The 21,658-nt window shown below is 32.2% G+C and overlaps 1 protein-coding gene across 1 annotated transcript; it reads left to right on the top strand.

The window, feature by feature from the left end:
• The first annotated feature begins 8,252 nt into the window (after positions 1–8,252).
• Positions 8,253–16,284, top strand: LOC134724259 (perlucin-like protein). The gene is made up of 4 exons (XM_063587449.1): positions 8,253–8,556; positions 9,368–9,450; positions 11,096–11,192; positions 15,071–16,284. Exons 1-4 carry the CDS (start codon positions 8,253–8,255, stop codon positions 15,292–15,294), a joined length of 708 nt encoding a protein of 235 aa, XP_063443519.1. The 3' UTR covers positions 15,295–16,284.
• Positions 16,285–21,658: the final 5,374 nt, after the last annotated feature.

The raw sequence follows: 21,658 nt of genomic DNA, 5'->3' as shown, positions 1-21,658 counted from the left end.
TATTGCCACGTCTGATTGTGTAAACACTTTAAAATAATTTGATAATAGCAACTTGTGCTATTTAAATTTGATTTAAACTGCATGAAAATTTGACCTTATTAGCATTTTACCCACTTTGTAAGTGCACTAAATATGGGGGAAGTGGTAGGGGTCTATTGGTAAGAGCTGAAAATGCAAATTTTACACAAGACAAGCTCAATAGGATGAAAATGAATACTCTTCGACAGAAATCAATCAAGTACAAAAGTGCAAATACATCTTTCGTGCAAAAGAGGCCAGCACAAAAACAAACCATCAATAGACCTTGAGTTTGGTTTTTTTGTGCATAATACTATCATGACTATTATAGCAACAGTATTATAAAAATGAAGTCAACATACAAATCATTCTCTTCCCCCTCCTCCAAATAGTCATCCCCAACATCATTTGTACATACAAACTTTATCCTGTTAACTAAGCAAAACGTTTAAAGTAGGGATGTCAACGAGTACTTGAGTATCACTAGGTAGTACAGAGTATTGATTAAAAAAATGATACTCGACTAATCAGTTTCCTGATAAAATGTTGTTGCTTTCTTAAGTTAACACAAAAAAATATTTGCATTGAAAGCGCCTCCTGGGAAATTATCTTTTAATCAAAATTAATAAAAATGCAAATACGATTCGAATGTTTGCGTTTAACTGTCATTTAAAATTCCTCCAAACAGAGGTACATGTAGAATGAACAAGAGTACTTTCCAAGGCTTACACTTTAAGCTAATCTTAGTCTCTCCTCCCACCTCTGTACCGTCAGAGCATATATTTTCATCAGCCTTACTGTTATTACCTAACAAATTTGAGAAATCGCTAAGTTTCAGAAAAAGTTGACAAGATAATACTTTTAATTAAGAAACAAGAACAAATGTGTTGCACCCTGTATCGACCATGAGAAAATGATTTATGGCATCAGTAAGTTCTAATCAACTCCTTTGTTGATCATAAAATGTTTGTTTAAGGTTCCCAACTACTGGTGTTATAATAATTTTTCTATAGATGTTTTATTAGATAATTACCAGTTTAAAAAAATGTGTACATGTAGTAATTAAATGATCCTATTTGTAGAAAGAGGGGGAAGAATGATTATCAGTATATATAAGAGCAAATCATTAATTTACAAGAATACCCAACGCACTGAAAGGGGTTTCTTTGGGGACAAATATGAAATAAGGGGTATGGAACTTTATTTTTGGGGAAATAATGAAAATGTATTTGAATTTTTATGTACTGAGGGGGAAGAACAAACTCCGCCAGCAAGATTTAGTTGTATTTCATAGCTCTCATAAAACGGGATAAGTTGCATTATCATACAAATTTAGTATTCATAGTACCCTCAAGAGAGGGAAGAATGCCCCCTCCTCATGTGGGTCTTTGCATCAATTCTCCAAATGGAATTTTGTGACTAGTTGATAAGTTCCTTTTGACTTTTGTAATCAGTAACTTGGTTTCCCTTTGAAAGGTTCAAATATAATATGTTGCGCTTTAACTTTGCATTAATTCCCCAAATGGAACTTTCTGCCTGGTTGATAAGTTCCGTTGGAATTTCTGGGCTAGTTTGTTAGTTCCGGTTTTGACTAATTTGGCAAAAAGGAACTTTCTTACTAGTTGATATGTTCCGTTGGAACTTTTCAACTAGTCACTTTGTTCCGGTGGAAATTTAAACCAGAGGCAGAACAAAGTAACTAGTTAATGAGTTCCTATTTAACTCTTTGTTAATAATCTTGTATTTGGGAGAATGGTGTTTATTAGATTACTGATTTTTTTTATTTCATTTTTAAAATACTTGTATATGCCATTTTGGGGTATGTAACATGCGCACATATTAATTTATAATTTTTCACGTGTTTTATATATATGACGTAACGCATTACACGTATTTTACATTGTCTACAGTTCAAATTTATTTCAGTTAATTTTCAATTAATTAAATTTATGATGCACATGTATTTTTTTTAGAGAGATGATATTTGGTAAGAGACATTTTAGGCTAACACCGTATTACTTAAATAAATAAAGAGGGAAATGTTGTATATTTCTATTTAGAATAACACTTAATTTGATTGTTCTTTAAATTGGCATGAAACTGTATGTGTTGCAACTCATGTAATGAAAAGGTAAGTATGCTACATGAGTTTTCTTGAACTGTGATTAGAATTTTTTTAGAAATTAACATATAATAAGTATGTATGTTTCGGAAATCACGTATGTGCATAACGTCGAAATATATCTATTTATTGATAAAGCTAAGTATGAGAATCTATAATGACATGACGTTGTTTCAAAATGCCATATTTGTTAAACATTTTAACCCCGCCACATAAAGAATATGGCGGAATTAAATATGTTTGTGAGAGTTCAACACTCCCCTAACCTGAGAGTGTTGTAACAATACAACATGAGAACAAACTATAAAAATTTGTAAGGGTTCCGCGGAACCCAGTGTCTCGCCTATTTTTGCTGTAAATCGCAGGCTCAACAAAAAATGAGGAAAAAAACCAATAAAAACATTCCTCTTGATACTATCTTTTGATTGTAAGAAGCTTCTGTCCAAGTTTGGTAAAAATCTAGGATAGTTAATGAATCTAATTAATGTTTTGAAAACTTTAACTGCGGACTGTATGTAATGTTAACTGGAAGAAAATATAAGTCCATTTAAAAGTAAAATACAGAAAAAATGGAGTTATCTTTTTACAAAATTTACTTCTGGATACTATCTTATGATCATAAATAAGCTTCTGTCCAAGTCTGGTACAAACCCAGGATAGTTTAAGAAAGTTATTAAAATTTTAAAAACTTTAACCACAGAGTGAATGTAATGTTTCCACTCAGAAAAACTAAGTCCATTTAAAAGTAAAATACGGAAAAAATGGATTTATTTTTTTACAAAATTTACTTCTGGATACTATCTTATGATGACGACGACGGAAAGTAGGATCGCTTAGTCTCGCTTTTTCGACTAAAGTCGAAGGCTCGACAAAAATCAGTTGCAAAAGGCAAAAAACTCAACATATGGATACAAATACAAATACATCCTACAAAAACACAAAACACAAAACAGACGTGAACTGGCTATAATACATCCGAAAAACAAAAAGGCAATTAGTATAGATCTGAGAGTTCTCGCAGTTAGTGACAGCTAGTTCAAAGCCAATATCAAATAATAAAAAAAGAATCATATCAAAACCAAAGTATCTAAGACTAAAATATCAATCAGGAAAGATCCCACATCCAATGAGTTTAGTTTAGAGAGGTCATTAACAGTCAGAAAAAACTAAACCTTGTGCAATGTCAAACTATAAGCATCGACAGATTGTAGAACTGTGAAATAGATTTAGAATGGAATGGGGGCTGTGCAAACGTTAGTCCAAATAATTATGACGTCTTGAAAGGCTATTATATTTTTTTTCTGTAAGGCGTCAAAGAAAAAAAAATATAATAGCCTTTCAAGACGTCATAATTATTTGGACTATGCAAACGTGTGATATTGAGTAACAAAATCAATACATTTTGGTTCACTACTAACAAAGTATGCCTTTTGATAGGTTGGTCCCCTCCGTAAAACATTCAGTATGCCTTCGGAATATACAAATACATGGCATTGTCAAGAATTTCAATAACGGCTGGGAAACAGACTAGCCTTTTGACCTCTACCAAATGGCAGGAAAAACAATGTTGATGATATGCTTCTACTGTTTGTATTTAGATTAATTTCAATTCATCTATTTGCAAATAAAGTTTAGAAGCTAGTATTATTTTCTATTGTCCATAAACCTAAAATATATGTTGGTGGTTTTTTTTTCAATACAATTATACGACGGAATTGTGATGTCGAAGCTATATTGAAAAACCATCATTACCGAGTGATTTACCTTGACGAATGCCGTATCAATTACCGCGGGCATATTCAATGTATCGTTGCTTCATTGTCATATCCTCGTTTATGAGTTGGTTAACCGTTATGGAATAACCGTTTCACAAATGATATCGGACATGTTCCTTACGTCGTAACTACAATCCCCTTCCCTTTCATGAATTTGACCTACCGAATTAGACTTTTTACCGGATTTGTAATCACATAAGCAACACGACGGGTGCCGCATGTAGAGCAGGCTCTGCTTACCCTTCCGGAGCACCTGAGATCACCGCTAGTTTTTGGTGGGGTTCGTGTTGTTTATAATTTAGTTTTCTATGTTGTGTCATGTGTACTTTTGTTTTTCTGTTTGTCTTTTTAATTTTTACCCAGGGCGTTGTCAGTTTGTTTTAGATTTACGAGTTTGACTCTCCCTTTGGTATCTTTGGTCCATCTTTTATGACTATCGGGAAATACGACAAATTCCGGGATTCTGACATAAGCAACATCACGATTTGGAATTGAAAGCACACATTCGTCTACTGTGGCCTTTTTTGTGCAATTCGTTATGTTTAATCTTTAAGTATTTGGTTTATTGTTTATGAACTGGTGTTGTTCATTTCACCTTTTTTTGTCTTTTTATAAACGATCTTGACTAATTCCATTTCGGTTTTACAAATTTAAATGTCTATTTTTATACCTTGTTAATTTGTTTTGCTTTTTATAGCCTTCGAATTATTTTAGTCAAGGTTTCAGTCTTGTGACAACTTGAACAAGTCCTTTGTTTGCATACAAGTGTTTGTGGTGTCTTTTCATTGTCGTGTAAACGGATGAACTACGGAAGTTTCCACTGCCGTTAAAAAACCTAAATAAGCATATACTATTTTTGTTTGGTGTTTCATAATGACATTGACGAGGAAGTCCCTGATATGCATATATGCTAAAGTGTTCTTCGTAGACCACAAACATTCTTTTAGGTGTAGTATTCTTTCTTTTCAGGACCCTAGAATTGAAAATGGTTCTTCTGTCAATCAAACCTTGAGAATCTTTTTTAAAGTCATAATTCACGATTATACGATATGTTTGCGAAAGAAACGATAAAATACGATATATACATGCATTGTTTCAGTAATGATATAATCAATTTTTTTTCATCAGTCACTCGTTTCACATGACTTTAAGTCAAACAACTTCAATAATGCGTTCTCGATTATTAACGACGTTCATATGATGTCATAGAGACTTTGGTTTCTTACTTTTATTTTCCACATTTTCTGATATTTTTACGGTTCCAGTATTTAAATTATGATTTTAAAAAAATAGGTATCAAAATCTTTAAAACGGCCTTCGGCATTATATTGTAGGAGATATTGTTATGTCCCTGTGATTTGGAATCTTAAATTCACTGTACCAATTCATTACAATGACAGTTGTTTCTACTTGTTTAATGTGACTGCGTGTTTGATTTTTCCAATTGATAAGTGACTTTTCCGTATTGCTTCTTCCTTGAAGTTCAATTTGATGTTAACTTACTTTTTGCTACTGTGGAAATCACATTCATTGGTGTGTTTCTAATATCCTTGTGGTCTTCGTTCCAAATTTAGTGTATACATATGTCCGTTTTTGCGTTCTGTTATGTATTTGAAAAACATGATAGCTTGTTTTGAATAAATATAATGTAATTGACTTCGTTCAATCTACGTATCGACTTTTTTATGAGTGTTATTGTTCACCATGCATGTGTTAAAATTTACTCTCATTGTAACTCGCCAAATGTAATGTTACTTTTTCCTATTTTTTAACAACATGCATGTTCCAACTGGTTATCATCAAGAACATTCCTGTGATAAGCATAAATCTATATACAGTCTGTGCAGATAAATCGTTAACAATGCACTGTGTAACTCGAGTATTTTAATGCTGTGCCACAAGCTGTAACAATTGCTAGTTGAGATTTTAATGAACACTTTTGCTGCCGGAGGGACACATGTGATGTTGTATATCATCTTAACATGTTTTATTGTTCTTTTGTTTGTTTTTGTTCTATTATTAAGATTACTTTTACTGTTGAAGGGTTTTATGTGATATCCGTTTGACGTGGCTCGGTACTTATACATCTCGTCAATGTGTTTGTATTGGCTTTCAATTTTTAGTGATTTGTTTTGTATATGTGACTCTTTGTATTTCTTTTGTGCTTATAACGTGACTCTGTATTTTAAAAGATCCCGTCAGTATGATATTTTTCTATAATATGTCATTATGATATATTTCTATTATGAATTACTATATACGTTGAACCACAAACGTCAAAATCATTCAATGGCGTAGTGGAATGAACAATTTTTGGATTATCATAAATTCTAACATTGAACGACAAATTTATGTGACGTATATAATGTTTCTGACGTCAGACACTCAATCAATCCATGTGTTCGTAGATAGTAGATGTTTTTGTGTCCTGTTAAATTGTTCCCTTTTAAAAGTTTTGGATTCTCATAAATTCTATGTATAACTTTTGGACTAGTTTGAATCTCGGTCTATTTCTGTAATTTATTCTTACATACTTTTGATTTTTTAACCCTGTATGCGTACATTGCCTACGTAAATTTTAAAATTGTTTGTATGCACATTGAACGACACATTTATGTGACGTATATAATTTTTCTGACGTCAGACACTCAAATCAATCCATGTGTTCGTAGATAGAAGATGTTTTTGTGTCCTGTTAAACTGTTCCTTTTAAAAGTTTTGGATTCTCATAAATTCTATGTATAACTTTTGGACTAGTTTGAATCTCGGTCTATTTCTGTAATTTATTCTTACATACTTTTGATTTTTTACCCTGTATGCGTACATTGCCTATGTAAATTTTAAAATTGTTTGTATGCACATTGAACGACAAATTTATGTGACGTAAAAATTTTTCTGACGTCAGACACTCAAATCAATCCATGTGTTCGTAGATAGTTACTGTGGATGTTTTTGTGTCCTTTTAAATTGTTCCTTTTAAAATTGTTATACGATGATGACTGATGTACCCATATTTTGACTATTTTATTAATTGTGACTGTTTTTTTAACGCATCATGTAAATGTAGCGTAAATTGATGAGACTGTTATTAAAGTGAGAGGGTTAGCGCTATAGAACCAGGTTTAATCCACCATTTTCTACATTTGAAAATGCCTGTACCAAGTCAGGAATATGACAGTTCTTGTCCATTCGTTTTTTGATTTTGCCATGTGATCATGGACTTTCCAAATTGATTTTCCTCTGAGTTCAGTATTTTTGTGATTTTGCTTTTCACACCGAATGTGCAAGGGTCACACATATGTCCATATTTTAAGTTATACAAGTTTCTCATCATTGCTGTATCCCTTTTAAAAAAAGATTAAACAGTGTTATATTTTTCTTCAGTGGCTGCCAAATGTAACGGTCATTAGGGTGTGATATATCGAATGACGTCATTGTTGGGCATGTGATGTCATAGACGGTGTGCTGCCGTATTTTCTAGCACACGAAATGCAACGTTGAAAAAATACTGGCTGCAAAAGTGTAAAGCTTTCAAGAAAAGCATGTATATGTATGTTTTGATCCTCAATGCTCTTCAACTTTGTACTTGTTTGGCTCTATAAATATTTTGATATGAGCGTCACTGATGAGTCTTATGCAAACGAAACGCACGTCTGGCGTACTAAATTATAATCCTGGTACCTTTGATAACTATTATAACATTGATCTCTTTCCGTTTGTTTTATTAATCACTGTGCTTGTTATATTGAATATTATTGTTTAGCACGCCAAACAGTATATGAAATTCTATTATGATTTTTATTTTAACAAGCTTCGCAGGAGGCCTACATAAGCGACGCTTAATCTTAATCTGAAAACATAAAAAAGTTATAACATCTAAAATAATGCCAAAATGTCAATAGATAATGGAAAACGACGAAACATGTCATAAAGTATAAGCCGTTGTTTAATGCATAAAAGTGTGCATTGCCTAATGTTTTTTTTTTATTTAATACCAACATTTATGTTTATTCTCAGTGCGAACTGAAAAATTGTTGATACGTGGTGAATTTAATGATAGATAATAAAAAAAAGAATCAATGATTTCTAATTCAAACAAGGTAAGGTTTGAAACAAAAGACATTTAACCTGACGCGTATATACACTAGAAAATGATATAAGTATGACGTGTTTAGTTTTTAAGAAGCATGAAAATATTTGAAAGTACATATAGAATAGAAGGGAACGAATACAAAGCTTGAAAACTGGAAAATGCAATACTAAATAGAAAGTAGCAAGGATTTCATATTATTCTGTTTGTTTGTGCATCCTAAATAAGTCCGATTAAGCTTTAGAATATGAAAGTTCATTATTGTCTTTTCTTGACAAGCTGTTTCCTGTTGATTAAGACAGAGAGAATTGTGATAAATGAAGCATCATTTTCCGTAGAACACAAAAATAGGATCGTAGTTAGTGACTTCACTACAGATCATGCTGTTGCCACGAAAACGATGTGTGTCATTAGATGTTTGTCACAGGAGAAATGCTGTGTAGCTAGCTTTGATACATCAACTTCTATGTGTCGTCTTGATACGTCCGAGAACTGTTGTGCTGACATGGAGATTGTTGACGGATGGGAAACTTACAAAACAGATAAGTATGGTAAAATCACATAAAAAATGCGTAATTTGTAGAAAAAACGGTTAATTTGCTTGGGAAGGAAGTATTTTCGAAGCCCTTACTAATCATAGATTGAGTGGAAGACTTTTTTTCCATCAAACACAAGTGTTAACATGGTTATCATAATGAAAGTAAATAAAAACTGTAAATATTAGTAATCTATTTTTTAGTTAATATTTTTTTGACAAATAAAGTTCTCTATTTATATGGTTGGATATTATGAAATGTTCACAGTTTTTTATCAGATCTATTAGTATATTTGTCTGTTGTGTTGTATGTCTGTGACGAATGATTGAACTGTTTGGTCACAATAAAGGCCACCTTAACCAAGTATGTCTATTACGGTTGCTCTTTCAAGTATATAAAACAACAAAACTATAAACAACAATCAAAAGGCAACCAAGACCAGCACCATTCATATGATTTGACATACGCATATGTTTACATGATGTTATTCTAATTGAGATTGTGAAATAGCGATGACTGCTGTACCTCTATTTTGACAATTGTATCTATTATACGCATCGTTGTAAACATAATGAAGTGTTTTGCGATTTTTTCAATAATAAATAAAATTTGCAAGTCTAAGTCATTCAGTAGCGTTGTTTTCTAGATAACATGTTTATCAGCTACACGACAATAGTCTTTGAAATCTCAAAATATTTTTGACGCTGTATTTTTGTGTATCGGTAACACGACTGCATGCAAACGATCATATTTGTATTTTCCCAGAAAGCCAAGACTTTGTATGTTCATGCCTCAGCAATTAGTCAAAATTTTCACTCAATTTCAGAAACGCCATGCACTGGTTGCGTCAGCTATGGGACATCATCTTACAAATTCTCTGTGAATCATAAATCCTGGGCTGACGCTAAGGTATTACTCCATTATACTTTAGATATATTACGGATTACCTTATATGTAGATATGTTTGTCCTTAGTTATCATGATGCAATAAGAAATACTTTATTGTTGGGTTTATCATTTGAATTCTAATAAAAATAAAGTATTCATAGCTCATAAGCTAAATAAATAACACAAAATAAAGCAAAATGTATCATTTTGAAAGAAGAAATACGAGTCCTTAAAAATTGATAACTGTTGTATATTTCGACATCTGAATGTGTAGCAAGGTACCTTAAAAGTATTTTTTTCAACAGTATGTATAGTATATGTGTTACCATGTAAAATTACTTTTATGGTTTTGCGAAATAATCACATAACTATTGAAAACTTACATAAAACAAGTTTGTTTCTCAACAGTTTTAAAGGCTGACCACAGACAGATTTCCCCAAAAAATCTACCTGTATATCATTTGATATTTATCTATTTTCCTTTCTTAGGTATAACAATGATTATGATTGTGTAAACAGTCAAACATTTGTACTTTTTTCGCATACCATTTTACCAAGTCAGGAATATATCGATTGTATTCCAATCGTCTGATGTTTTTGAGCTTTTGAATTTGCCATTTGTTAAGAACCTTTCCGTTTTGAATTTTTGTGGGGTTCGGTATTTTTATTATTATATTTTTTTAATAATTTTAGATTATACAAAATACTTCAAGTCATTGACAAATTAACTGAAACTAGATGCATGATTGTATAAACAAAAATTATATATGGTATTGGTTCTACCGTAGACTTCGTATGTAGTTATAACCGTCTTCAGTTATATACGGTTAACGTTTATCTATCTGTTCCAGGGTCGATAGTTCGATTTCCGACTGGTATGGTCACATTTGGCGCTCATACTAAAAACCAAAGGTGCACAAAATGTGATATATAAAAGAGGGACGAAAGATACCAGAGGGACAGCCAAACTCATAGAAAATAAACTGACAACGCAATGGCTAAAAATAAAAAGACAAACAGACAAACTACAGTACACTGGACACAAAATAGAAGACTGAAGACTAAATTCAAATCACATTAGCAACACGACGGGTGCCACATGTGGAGCAGGATCTGCTCACTCTTCTGGAGCACCTGAGATCGCCCCTAGTTTTTGGTGGGGTTCGTGTTGCTTATTCTTTAGTTTTCTATGTTGTGTCATGTGTCATGTTATTGTTTGTCTGTGTGTCTGTTTTATTTTAGCGATGGCGTTGTCAGTTTATTTTCGATTTATGAGTTTGACTATCCCTTTGGTATCTTTCGTCCCTCTTTTACACATACACCATTAAAACTGAGGGTGATCTCAGGTGCTCCGGTAAGTGGGGCAACGGATACCATAGGGACATTTATACATGTTACAATTGTGCATTCCTTTGTCTTGTTTAGAACAATAGATTACAGTGTCATTTTTTTTAAACAAATTGCAACGAACATAGGTATTTATCAATTCATAAAAACTTTGTATAAAATATCAATATGTAAGTTCTCAATCGATCCATTGTCTAGATTCATTGTTCTATCTATAACTGATAATTTGCAATTTAGATATTATCGTTAAGGCATCTAAGACTCTTTTTTCTGTCTGTTGTTTCGATATAATAGGAAACATATAACTTTTTTACAACAGATAAGCTGTGTGTGCTTGAAAGGTAAATTCCTTGAGGCTGAAACGACAGAGGAAAACAATTTTATTAAAGCTGAACTCAATAAGATGAATACAGAAAGTAAGTAAATATCATAGGTGTGAATACATGAAGTAAGTAAAGGTCATAGTTGTGAATACAGGAAGTAAGAAAAGATCATAGTTGTGAATACAAGAAGTAAGTAAAGATCATAGTTCTGAATACAACTATAAATTTGGTTCACAAACTCATAAATTTCGCCCTAAAATCTAAAATCCTAAAAACGTTTGACGAAAACATTTACTAAGAATTCATAATGTTCAGATTAACCAACTACGTCATTAGTGACATTTTTTGACGTCATAATGTAGGTAAAACACTTTAAAATGATTAATTGCATTATTATGCAAAACTGATGACAGTTTGGATTTTTTTTTAAATAACAGTGCCGCTATTCTTCGCCATTCTAAAAATGTATTAGTCCTATTGTTTCTCTTTAAAATTACTACATGTACAAGGTTATAAATTGATTTTCGTCTCTCTTTTTTTCCCTTGTTTTTGTAAGTTAATCCCAACTTTTTGTATGATGGCCATTGGTTGACGACCTTAAATTTTCTCATTGACTGGGGCAGATTATGTGAACGTTTGTCTGTAAGGACCGCTGCTCATTATGTACTTGTTAAAGACACTTAAACTGTGGGGTCACAAAAGGCTCTCAACACCTAAATAAAGTAATTAGAAAAACTAATCAGGAATAACACGATGTTTTGATTTATATCAATAATATAAATCAAAACATACAGTTATTCCTGACTAATTTTTCGAATTATTTTAATAACAAAGACCTTTGGTTACCCCACATTTTAAATTCTATAATGAGTAGTGATCAGTTGTCAAACACACGTTCACCTAATCTGTCCAAGTCAATGGGATAATTTAAGGTCGTCAATCAATGTCCACAGCTACATTGTTTTGAATATGATTCTATCAGGAAAAATATCTCTGTTTTCATTTTTACAAGACTAGGGCTACGATACGGTGTTCATCTACAGTGGAGGTATCCGATTGTCACCGTGGTCCGTTCAGTTCCTACAAGTTAAAGTTTGCAAAGCGAACGCTCTATATGATGTATATTTTTTTGCAAAATAAAATATATTGAGATGCTTCATTTAACTAAAAAATACAGTCCATCATTTCAGTTCCCCCTGAAACTTTCAGATTTCTTATTAATTAAATTTGACAGATGCAATGCAAACTGCACGTTTTGCGTTTAAATAAGCAAAAAAAGACTACTGTGGATTCATTAATATTCGTTGGATACCAATTTTCGTGGATTTCGTGGGTACAGGAGAACCACGAATTCAAAAGATCAACGAAAAACAAATTTTCTAAAGGAATGACTGAAGACTTTGCAAAAACCACGAAATTATATATCCACGAATATGTAAATTTTCCTCAAACCACGAAAGTTCGTACCCACGAAAATAAAGGAATCCACAGTATTTGATATACAAGTTTTGACGTGAGCACAACATATATATTCAAGGAAAATAATTTTAACACAAAATTTTCGTAATGATGGTGAGATATAGTGACAAAGCTGATATTTGTCTCTACAGTATTTTCACTGAATTTTGGCGTTAGACATAAGATGTGTTTCAAACTCGTACTTTGTTAGTAATTGTTACATAACAATGTTTGTCTTTTTACCAATTATATAGTTATAAATAATGTCTGTCTTTTTACCAACAATATAGTTATATAAGAGTGTCTGTCTTTTTCTTAACAATATTTGATAGGAACTGCGCAAAGTATATTGTTTTCTCTTGATCGACTACTAACTTTTGAACACCGGTATACTACTGTTGCCTTTCTCTTTGTTTAACAACAATATCATATTCATTGAGTGTATGCATCAAACGATATATGATACCAAACCACTCATATGATATAAATATTGGCACTGTTGTTTTTATTAATACAAACATATCACATGAAGGATTTCAAGCATATTCAATAACCGGTACTGTCTTTATATGAAATTATCCTCTTGAAGTAAAAAAACATTTATTTATAAATTTACTTTCTACATGATAAAAACAGTCTATTGTTCAAAAGTTTGCTGGATCCTTTTCAACATCTATAATATGTAATTTTATAATCTTAAAATAGTTCTGCTGTTGTAAACCATCATGCTACTTATGAACATTTAACTGTCCAAATTCTACTGCACCAAATCCGCATTTTACAATCTCTGTCTCTTTAGTGATGCTACAAGACACATAATAGGTTAATCTCAAACTTTATAGTCATAAGTATAATGCCATTAATTCATATTCTCAACACTACATTGATTTTTATTAGTTTCATACTCTCAAGCAATCCACTTTTTAAATTGACAAATATATTTAGCAGCTATTCTATGAATGTAACATTTAATATATAAAAATGTATGTGAAAGTTCAAATATTAAAAAAATAATTCAAAAATCCAAATACAAAAAAATTTCAACATTTGACCGAACTAATCATAAATTTGCGTTAACGCATAGTGCATGGTTTGAACTATTACTGTTGTTCGGTAGAGTTGAATATTTTTCGACAATTTAATTTGTGGATTAGTTATTCGTTTTAATACATTGATAATGAAGTACTTTTATCAAAATAACGAAGAAAATACAGAAAAACTTCATCGTGTCTACCCATTTTTATGTTCTTCTATGTAACTGTTCCGGACCATATGAGTATTTGGACCATACGCGTATGGTCATGACCATATGGGTATATACTCCTATGGTCGGACCATACGCGTATGGTCGGGGTAATTGACACCCTGTTACAGTGTACTTTTAATACGTCTCAACTTTTCATATGGTATGACTGTTCATTAAAAAAAAACGCTATCATATAGGTAATTTTTTATTAATTTAAATAATCATAACAGAAAGATTAGCATTAGCTAAACAAAATTAGAAGTTGCAAATACTTAATTTTTCTTACTTGTCAAAACTATAATAAAAACATTGTATACCAATGGTCATTGCCGATGGTCATTACCGATGGTCATTACCTATTTGTTATAACGAGTGTATGGCAATATGTCGACTTAAAAAAATGTTTCTTAAAATTTCTGAATGAACTGTTACACTAGAAGTCAATTGAAAGTAGCATATTTTATTAAAGTTGTCTTGTGAATATTTTGTATTGCAGTCGTGGTACGATATTTGAGATCTAGAGATTCTTAAAACATCGTAAATATATCGGAATGGCCAAAGACCTCGGTATCACTGTACGCAGCTGCAAAAAGGCTAAATTTTCATTCGCAAACAAAAGATGTAAATGAAAAGGATCGTGCACAACAAGGACTAGTAAATACAAAAAAGCTATGATATTGATACGTTAATCATGTAATTTGAAAAAGAAAATACCTGTATGGTCCAAATACTCATATGGTCTGGCCCGTTGATAACCAAACGAGTATAATACTCACATGGTCCGACCATACGCGTACGGTCGGACCATACGCGTATAGTCGGACCATACGCGTATAGTCGGACCATATGAGTATACGCATATGGTCATGACCATACGCGTATGGTCCAAATACTCGTATGGTCTGGAACATAACCACTGTAACGTAAAAACATATATGAAATTCAGATATTCAGATCAAAAGTACATGATTGTTTGTTTACTTCTAAATTTCCAGAAACCAGCGCGTCTTATATGCAAATTAGAGGTATGTTGAATTGTTTATCACAAATAAAGATAATATTATCATTCTGTTGTTTAAAAGTCATACATCGATTGAGAAAAAATAAATCCGGGTTACAAACTTAATACAGGTTACAGGAAATTAAGGAACGACAGAAACACGTTAATATCAGGGAAAGGTAAAGTTCTGACATACAATTTTTGTCACATTATTTGAAAATTAAGACTATGAATCAGTTGTTTTCTTACTTATGTATTTTGTTCCAGTCAATGGCTACTGGCTAGGAGGTTATAACTTCAACAAGGATAGAAGTCTTGAATGGATCAGTCACCCTGACCAGCCTATGACATATAGTGACATGAACCCGGGAGAACCCAGTAGTCCGTCTTCACAGCGTTGTCTAGTATACTGGAGGAAATTTGGATATGCTTGGGGTGATGCTTATTGTGATGCAATATTACCTTATGTGTGTGAATTTATCAAAATATAAATAAGCATGAGCATAGATTTATTGTACGGTGTCGTTCTTGCTTATTTATATAGTGTCCAAAGCTGACATCAGAGGGATTTTGTAATAACAGTCAGATCCAAATTTTGTGCTAAAAGGCAGACTGAATTTGTCAAAGCATGGACGAAAATGATTATATATATAAAAGTGCTGCAAAGACGACATTTTAATAACAATCGATGGATGGATGATTGTTCACGTTCTATCTTTGACTTTTGAGTGCGATGTAAAATCGCTAAAACGTTTTTTGAAGCTTTGCTAAAATATCATTTCCAATAGCATCACTAAAAATGTTAGATTCATTTCGTCCAATATTTTTGTGCGTAGAGTTATTTTTTATGTGTTGTTCTGAGTGTTATTGTTGTCTAGGAAACACACTTAAAATGAACATATAGTGTCATCGGAATTTGTCAAATGTCTTAATGTGTGTAGTCTTATTTATTTATTTATTTTTGCTGTCGTATTTGTGTAATATGGGAAAGATAATAAATCTTCCAGTACATGTATTAAATGAGTAGGTCCAGTAAGACCCCTTTTTGGCCCCAAAATATAGCAGTTTAACAAAATTATTAAAATGTAAACTTTTAGTTATATATCGGACAGAAGAATGCTTCTGCTACATAATTATAGGCTGTTTTGGACAATACAATGCCCATATATTGGGTAGTCGCCCCATTAAGTCATGATAAATTACTGAAATCTTCACAATCCTATTATTTTAGTTAAATTTTAAACGGTTTCCGTGTAAAACGAAAGTGGCTGCATTCGTTTTCATTCTTAATATTGAAATGTAAGTTGTATTTGATGATAATACATAACATATATAAAGGTTGAGGATAAACACGGATGCGGCCACTTTCTTTTTTGACAAAAAACGTCTAAAACGTGACATTTGTCGGCATATTTTGTATATTTTTCATATTTGAGCTTGATTCGAATCGTTTTTTTATGACTAATTCAGTTAAATCTTTCACTTAAGGTGGTAGACCTAGGTCAAGGGAAATAACTCTTTAAATCATAAGTGCGTTTATGTCTGCCATTTTCATAATTATGTTCTAAGCTTCTAGGATACATAGATTATTTTCAATCTGTTTCAGGTAAATGCTTAAAATACATTAATAAAACTTGACTATTACAAACGCATCACTGAATTAAAGAGTTATCTCCCTGGACCAAGGTCTACCCCTTAAACTAATTGAATCAAATTAAATAGACACTTAAGTGTTTAAAAAGTGGTCAAAATTGTTCGTCTGATGAACCTGAATTGGAGGCCAAAATCGATCTTTACCGGACCTACTCCTTTTAGTTTGGATCTACGAAACTTATACGATATATTTAGTTAACAGTTTATTTCAGAAGAAACACCGACATAGCTAGATAAAACTTTTATTTCAAAATTATCTAATTACTAGTACAATTTGATATTAATTAGTATTGCAATTTTCATTGTTAATAACAAATGTTTGATAGTCATACAAATTATAATCTTGAATTCCATACAAATTCTTGGGAACCCGTTTTACAAATTCTAATTTGACGTCATTTTAAGCGTTACACTGGGGTTTGGCTTACACGGCTGTGTATTATTGTAATGTGTCCGGTTTTATTATATAGCTAGTCACCACTTCAGTTGAATCATGTAGATCTATTATATAGTCGTTTACTAGTATTAAAATTGACTTGTCACAAAAGTATGAATTATTCCAAATTTTAAATAATAATGATGTTCTTGTCCCAGGCGTATTGATTACAACATTTTGAGACTTTTGACCTTAGTGTATTTCAACTTTGTACTTGTTTTGGCTTTCAAACTTAGCGTCACTGGTTATTCTTGTGTGGACGTAACGCACGTTAGGCGTATTATTATTTCAACCTGGTACCTTTTGTTGGCTATTATTCATTTGTTTCTCTGTCCTATATTTTCTCCAATTTATTTGTATTGTAGTCCTGTCATATAATGATGTCATTTCAATTTTATATTTAACATCGCCATTAAAGCGGGAGGTTTGGCATGCCACACAAACAGGTTCAACCCATCATTTTTATTTTAAAATGACATGTCATGGAAATGGTCATTGTTTTATTGTAGTTCGTTTCTGTGTGTGTTACATTTTAATGTTGTTTTTCTTTTATGTCGTAGTTCTCTTATATTTGCTGCGTTTCCGTCAGTTTTAGTTTGTAACCCGGGTTTGTTTTTTCTTCATCGGTTTATAAATTTCGAACAGTTCCCTTTATTTAGATATTTAAACTGCTGGAATTTAATATATTTAAAAATGTTCACACTTATCTACTAGTATATATATAAATAGTTATATATCAGAAATTTGGATTTTAAAATGAACTATTTGGATGTGTATATCTAAAATGTTGTTGATTTTTTAACGCCCTTTTCTTTAATTTAAGGACACATAACATGTAAAACAACTGGCAGTATATATATAAAAGGTTGTAAAAATCTTTCTGCAAATCACAAAACAGGTCAATAGATTTATGATATGTTTTCAACGCCAAATTCTGTACCATCTTGAAATCCGGAGTGATCAGATAGATTCCGAATACTACCAACATAAGGGGGATGCTAGCTCAATGCCAAAAATACCGTATTTCCCTGTCTATCAACAGAAAAAATGTCAGATTACTAATGGAAGCAGAGTAAGGCAGTTAAGAGCGAGACAGAGGAACCAAAATTGGACTCCCTAACAAATATTGATTCAGCGTTGATATGGATGAAAAAGCACCCACAATGATGATTTTGTCTATTATTTCCATTTACCAGTGGCATTCCGTCCTAATTTTCCAACTCGTCAGAGTATTGTTGATGTAAATAAAAATACTGTTATAATTTTACGAGAAATGTAGTCACGAATGCATTTACATTGTTAGTTTTTTCAATTCCCAAATAACGTTATTCCTCCACAGATATGATTGGCGCTAATTTTCGCTGTTTTCTGATAAAACCACTCTCCGATTAGTAATGTAGGCGTTAGAACACTAAGATATGGAATTCCGTTTTAACCTATGGCGCTCGGCTGAAGTATCGAGTTAGCCTGTTATCTTTGGTTATTTCAACTACATTTCTAAATCACAAAATTAAAAGAAAAATCAATCGTTACTGATTTTCGAACTCATTCAAGACACTGCTGATATCAATCTTAAAATTTCTAAATTTGCTGTAAAAGTGGAAACAAAATCGATTTCTATAATGTTATTATTTTTGGGGTATTCCTAAAGAATCGATTGGTCTTGATATTCAAAATCATTCGAGATATTGCTGAACTTTTATCCAAAATTTCTCTAATATAAAATGATTTGAACGGACATCCGCATTTCTAGGAACCGACGTTTTGCTGCACGGCGAGACAAATATTAAGAATGTCTCATTTTAGTAATCAATTTTATAAAAACATACGATAGGGCACACAAGGAAATGTCTCGCCTGTGTATTTTTCTATTATACTGTCGATTCATTATTATTCGTTGGATAAGAATGTTCGTGGATTTCGAGGGTATAAGTGAACCACGGAGTTAAATGTTCAGCGAATGACATTATTTATATAGAACTGTACCCAGACTTCCTTAAAACCAAGAAATTATATATCCACGAACATGCAAGGATTCGAAATCTACGAATATTAGTACCCATGAAAATTAATGAATCCACAGTAATTGAATAATAATGATGAGGTCATGGTCAAATGAACCCTGCCAGACAGACATAGTTATCTACAATCGTTCCATTCACCTAATATAGTTGACCTTCTGCTGAATGTACTTGATAAGTTCAACCCGTTTAATCCAGTCGTTATATTCCGACTCACTATCGATCGCTACATTAACATCGAGAGGACACTCACCGATAGAGGGCGCTGAATCATGCGACTTAGATAAATTGACAAAATCATAAAAAATCAACATTTATCAATAAACCATAAAAATAAGGTCAATGTCAAATTAAACCTCCAAGACAGACATGTACACCTTACAATCAATTCATTCACCAAAAAAAGATTGGCATACTGCTTGTTGTATTTGATTAACTGACAAAACAAGGATGACTAATGAACCACGTAAATGAGGTCAAGGTCAGATGAACCTCGCTAGGCAGTCGTGTACACCTTACAAGCATTGCTTACAATAAACATGTATGATCTTTTGCTTAATAGTGTACCTGATAAATTGACAATCCATAAAAAAAAAGTTTACATTTACCAATGAACCATGAAATAAGGCCATGGTTAAAGGATACATGTATGATGGAGATGTACATAGTACAATCATTATATACACCAGATAAAGATGATATACAGCTTATAGTATCTATAATACGGACTTGACCACAAAATTTTAACCTTCATCACAGATCAATGAAATAAGGTCGAGGTCAGGTAAACCCTGTCAGACGGACAAATAGGCATTGCACGGAACTCATATAACAAATATGGTTTTCCTCATTACTAATAATAAGTGAGAAATTCAGATGACAAAAAGAAATTCAAGCAGTCGTTGAATCATGAAAACGAGGTCAAGATTGATAGACAAAAACAAACAAAAAACTTATGCCGTCGCCGCCCGATTATAATTCCTGTGCTTGTTATGCTACGACTTTTGTCGCAGGCTAGACAAAAAAGACTTCAATGAAATGTCAAGGATGTTAATTCACAAATGGGAATTAAAGAAAAAATATCCTGTTAGAATAACAATTGCATGTTGCAGCTTTATTTTGTCATCTCATAAGAATGGAATGAAGTCATTATCAAAATGAATAAGATAAATTGGATTTCTTCTGGTGAAAATATGCAACATCTGTGTCGATAGGCAAACAATAACAATCATCTAGATGTATATGAAAATGCCAGGACTCAAGATGTGAAGATAAATATTTGAAAATAGATGCAGGTTTAATATACAATAATATATGCTGAGAGTATTTTTTTACCCATTTGCATTTTCCCTGGCTAATAAGATACTTTTAATAAAATCATGGACCCCTCTGTCAGCTCCCATAAAGTGCTGAGTGTTTATGTTTTCCAGGTGATATGAAATAAAAGATGTTATTCCATGTTGTAAAACAAATTATTTGTTGAAGAATTCCAAATCAATACAACTAGAAATTTGAGCATGTTTTGTTCTGTAGTTACAGCGACAATTTTAAGTTTAATTCCACCTTATGTAATAATGCTGTATTTTGGTTGGATGAGAGAAATGGTATTTTTTACCAATTTCTATGTATTGAGATTTTCTTTTCTCTCCCGGGGTATTTGTCATTAGGGAATTCCATGTGCCGGGGTATTTGCAAGCAAATACCATGGCAGATGGGGAATACCATGTCTAAAAATAACTCAATGAATTATTTCTATTCTAATATGACAAATTCATGGTCATTTTAAATATACGGTTCCAGATGAAATATTAAGAATAAAAAGCATCATTATTGAATGATGTAAAAATTCCGCGAACCTGTACTTTTAATGACGTCATAAATAAAAATCAACGGAAATGAATTATCAACTGGTCATACTGGAATCCACTTGTATTACGCCTCACTGAAACTGATGAACTAAGTGAAGTAGTCAGCCGAGAATCAGCAAATTATCACAAAAAGGTCACCTACTGATTGTACATAAAAAAAATGATTAGAAATGATTATACGGTCAATGCAATTTGACTGCGCATATAGCACAGCGGCAGTGTTTACAAACATTATACATTCAAGTAGAACTTACATATGATACCTGATTATAATAAACTTACTGGGGTGGACATTCGGTGGAATTAAACAATTATATCATGCTTACAAGGGGTATTTGCCAAAAATACCGGTTTCGAGGTAATCACATTTCCCTCGCCTATCGGCTCTGGAAATTTGAACCTCTCAACCGGTATTTTTGGCAAATACCCCTTGTAAGCATGATATATTTGTATAAAAACTTAGGTAATTTACTAATACATCCTTATGTTTCAAAATTGGCTTGATGAACGAATTATGAGAAGTGTAATAGATTTGATGAAACATCAGTTTAACAATGTAGTTCAATCAGTACCGGAAAATGAATGTAAAACTTAATTCGAGCATATAAAGAGTTTGATGTGAATGTAACCTCCATTTTAAGAGGCGGTCCCATTCGCTTAAAGCCTCCTTACACTATGTTAATTATATAACGTTGTATAATAAGCATCTTAAAAATAACTTTAACAAGAACTATCTTTAAAAAAGATATCCAACGTATTTAAATTTGAGTATATGTTTAAAACTATCATTTCGATAACCTTCAGAAGCACAATGACTTAATGATGCAGGACCTCTTAAATTAAATAACGTTTTCTCTGTTTGTGTTAAGTATTCTCG

This window comes from Mytilus trossulus, chromosome 1 (genome assembly GCF_036588685.1).
Source record: "Mytilus trossulus isolate FHL-02 chromosome 1, PNRI_Mtr1.1.1.hap1, whole genome shotgun sequence".
NCBI lineage: Eukaryota > Metazoa > Mollusca > Bivalvia > Mytilida > Mytilidae > Mytilus > Mytilus trossulus.
The sequence above is the reverse complement of the archived record's forward strand: the minus strand, read 5'-3'. Positions and strand labels throughout refer to the sequence as shown.

Excerpts from the sequence above, each read along its gene's own strand:
- LOC134724259 (XM_063587449.1), top strand. The coding sequence starts at position 8,253 with ATGAAAGTTCATTATTGTCTTTTCTTGACAAGCTGTTTCCTGTTGATT. Across the intron at positions 9,451-11,095 it reads AATCCTGGGCTGACGCTAAG|ATAAGCTGTGTGTGCTTGAA; the intron begins GTATTACTCCAT and ends TTTTTACAACAG. Across the intron at positions 11,193-15,070 it reads CAATAAGATGAATACAGAAA|TCAATGGCTACTGGCTAGGA; the intron begins GTAAGTAAATAT and ends ATTTTGTTCCAG.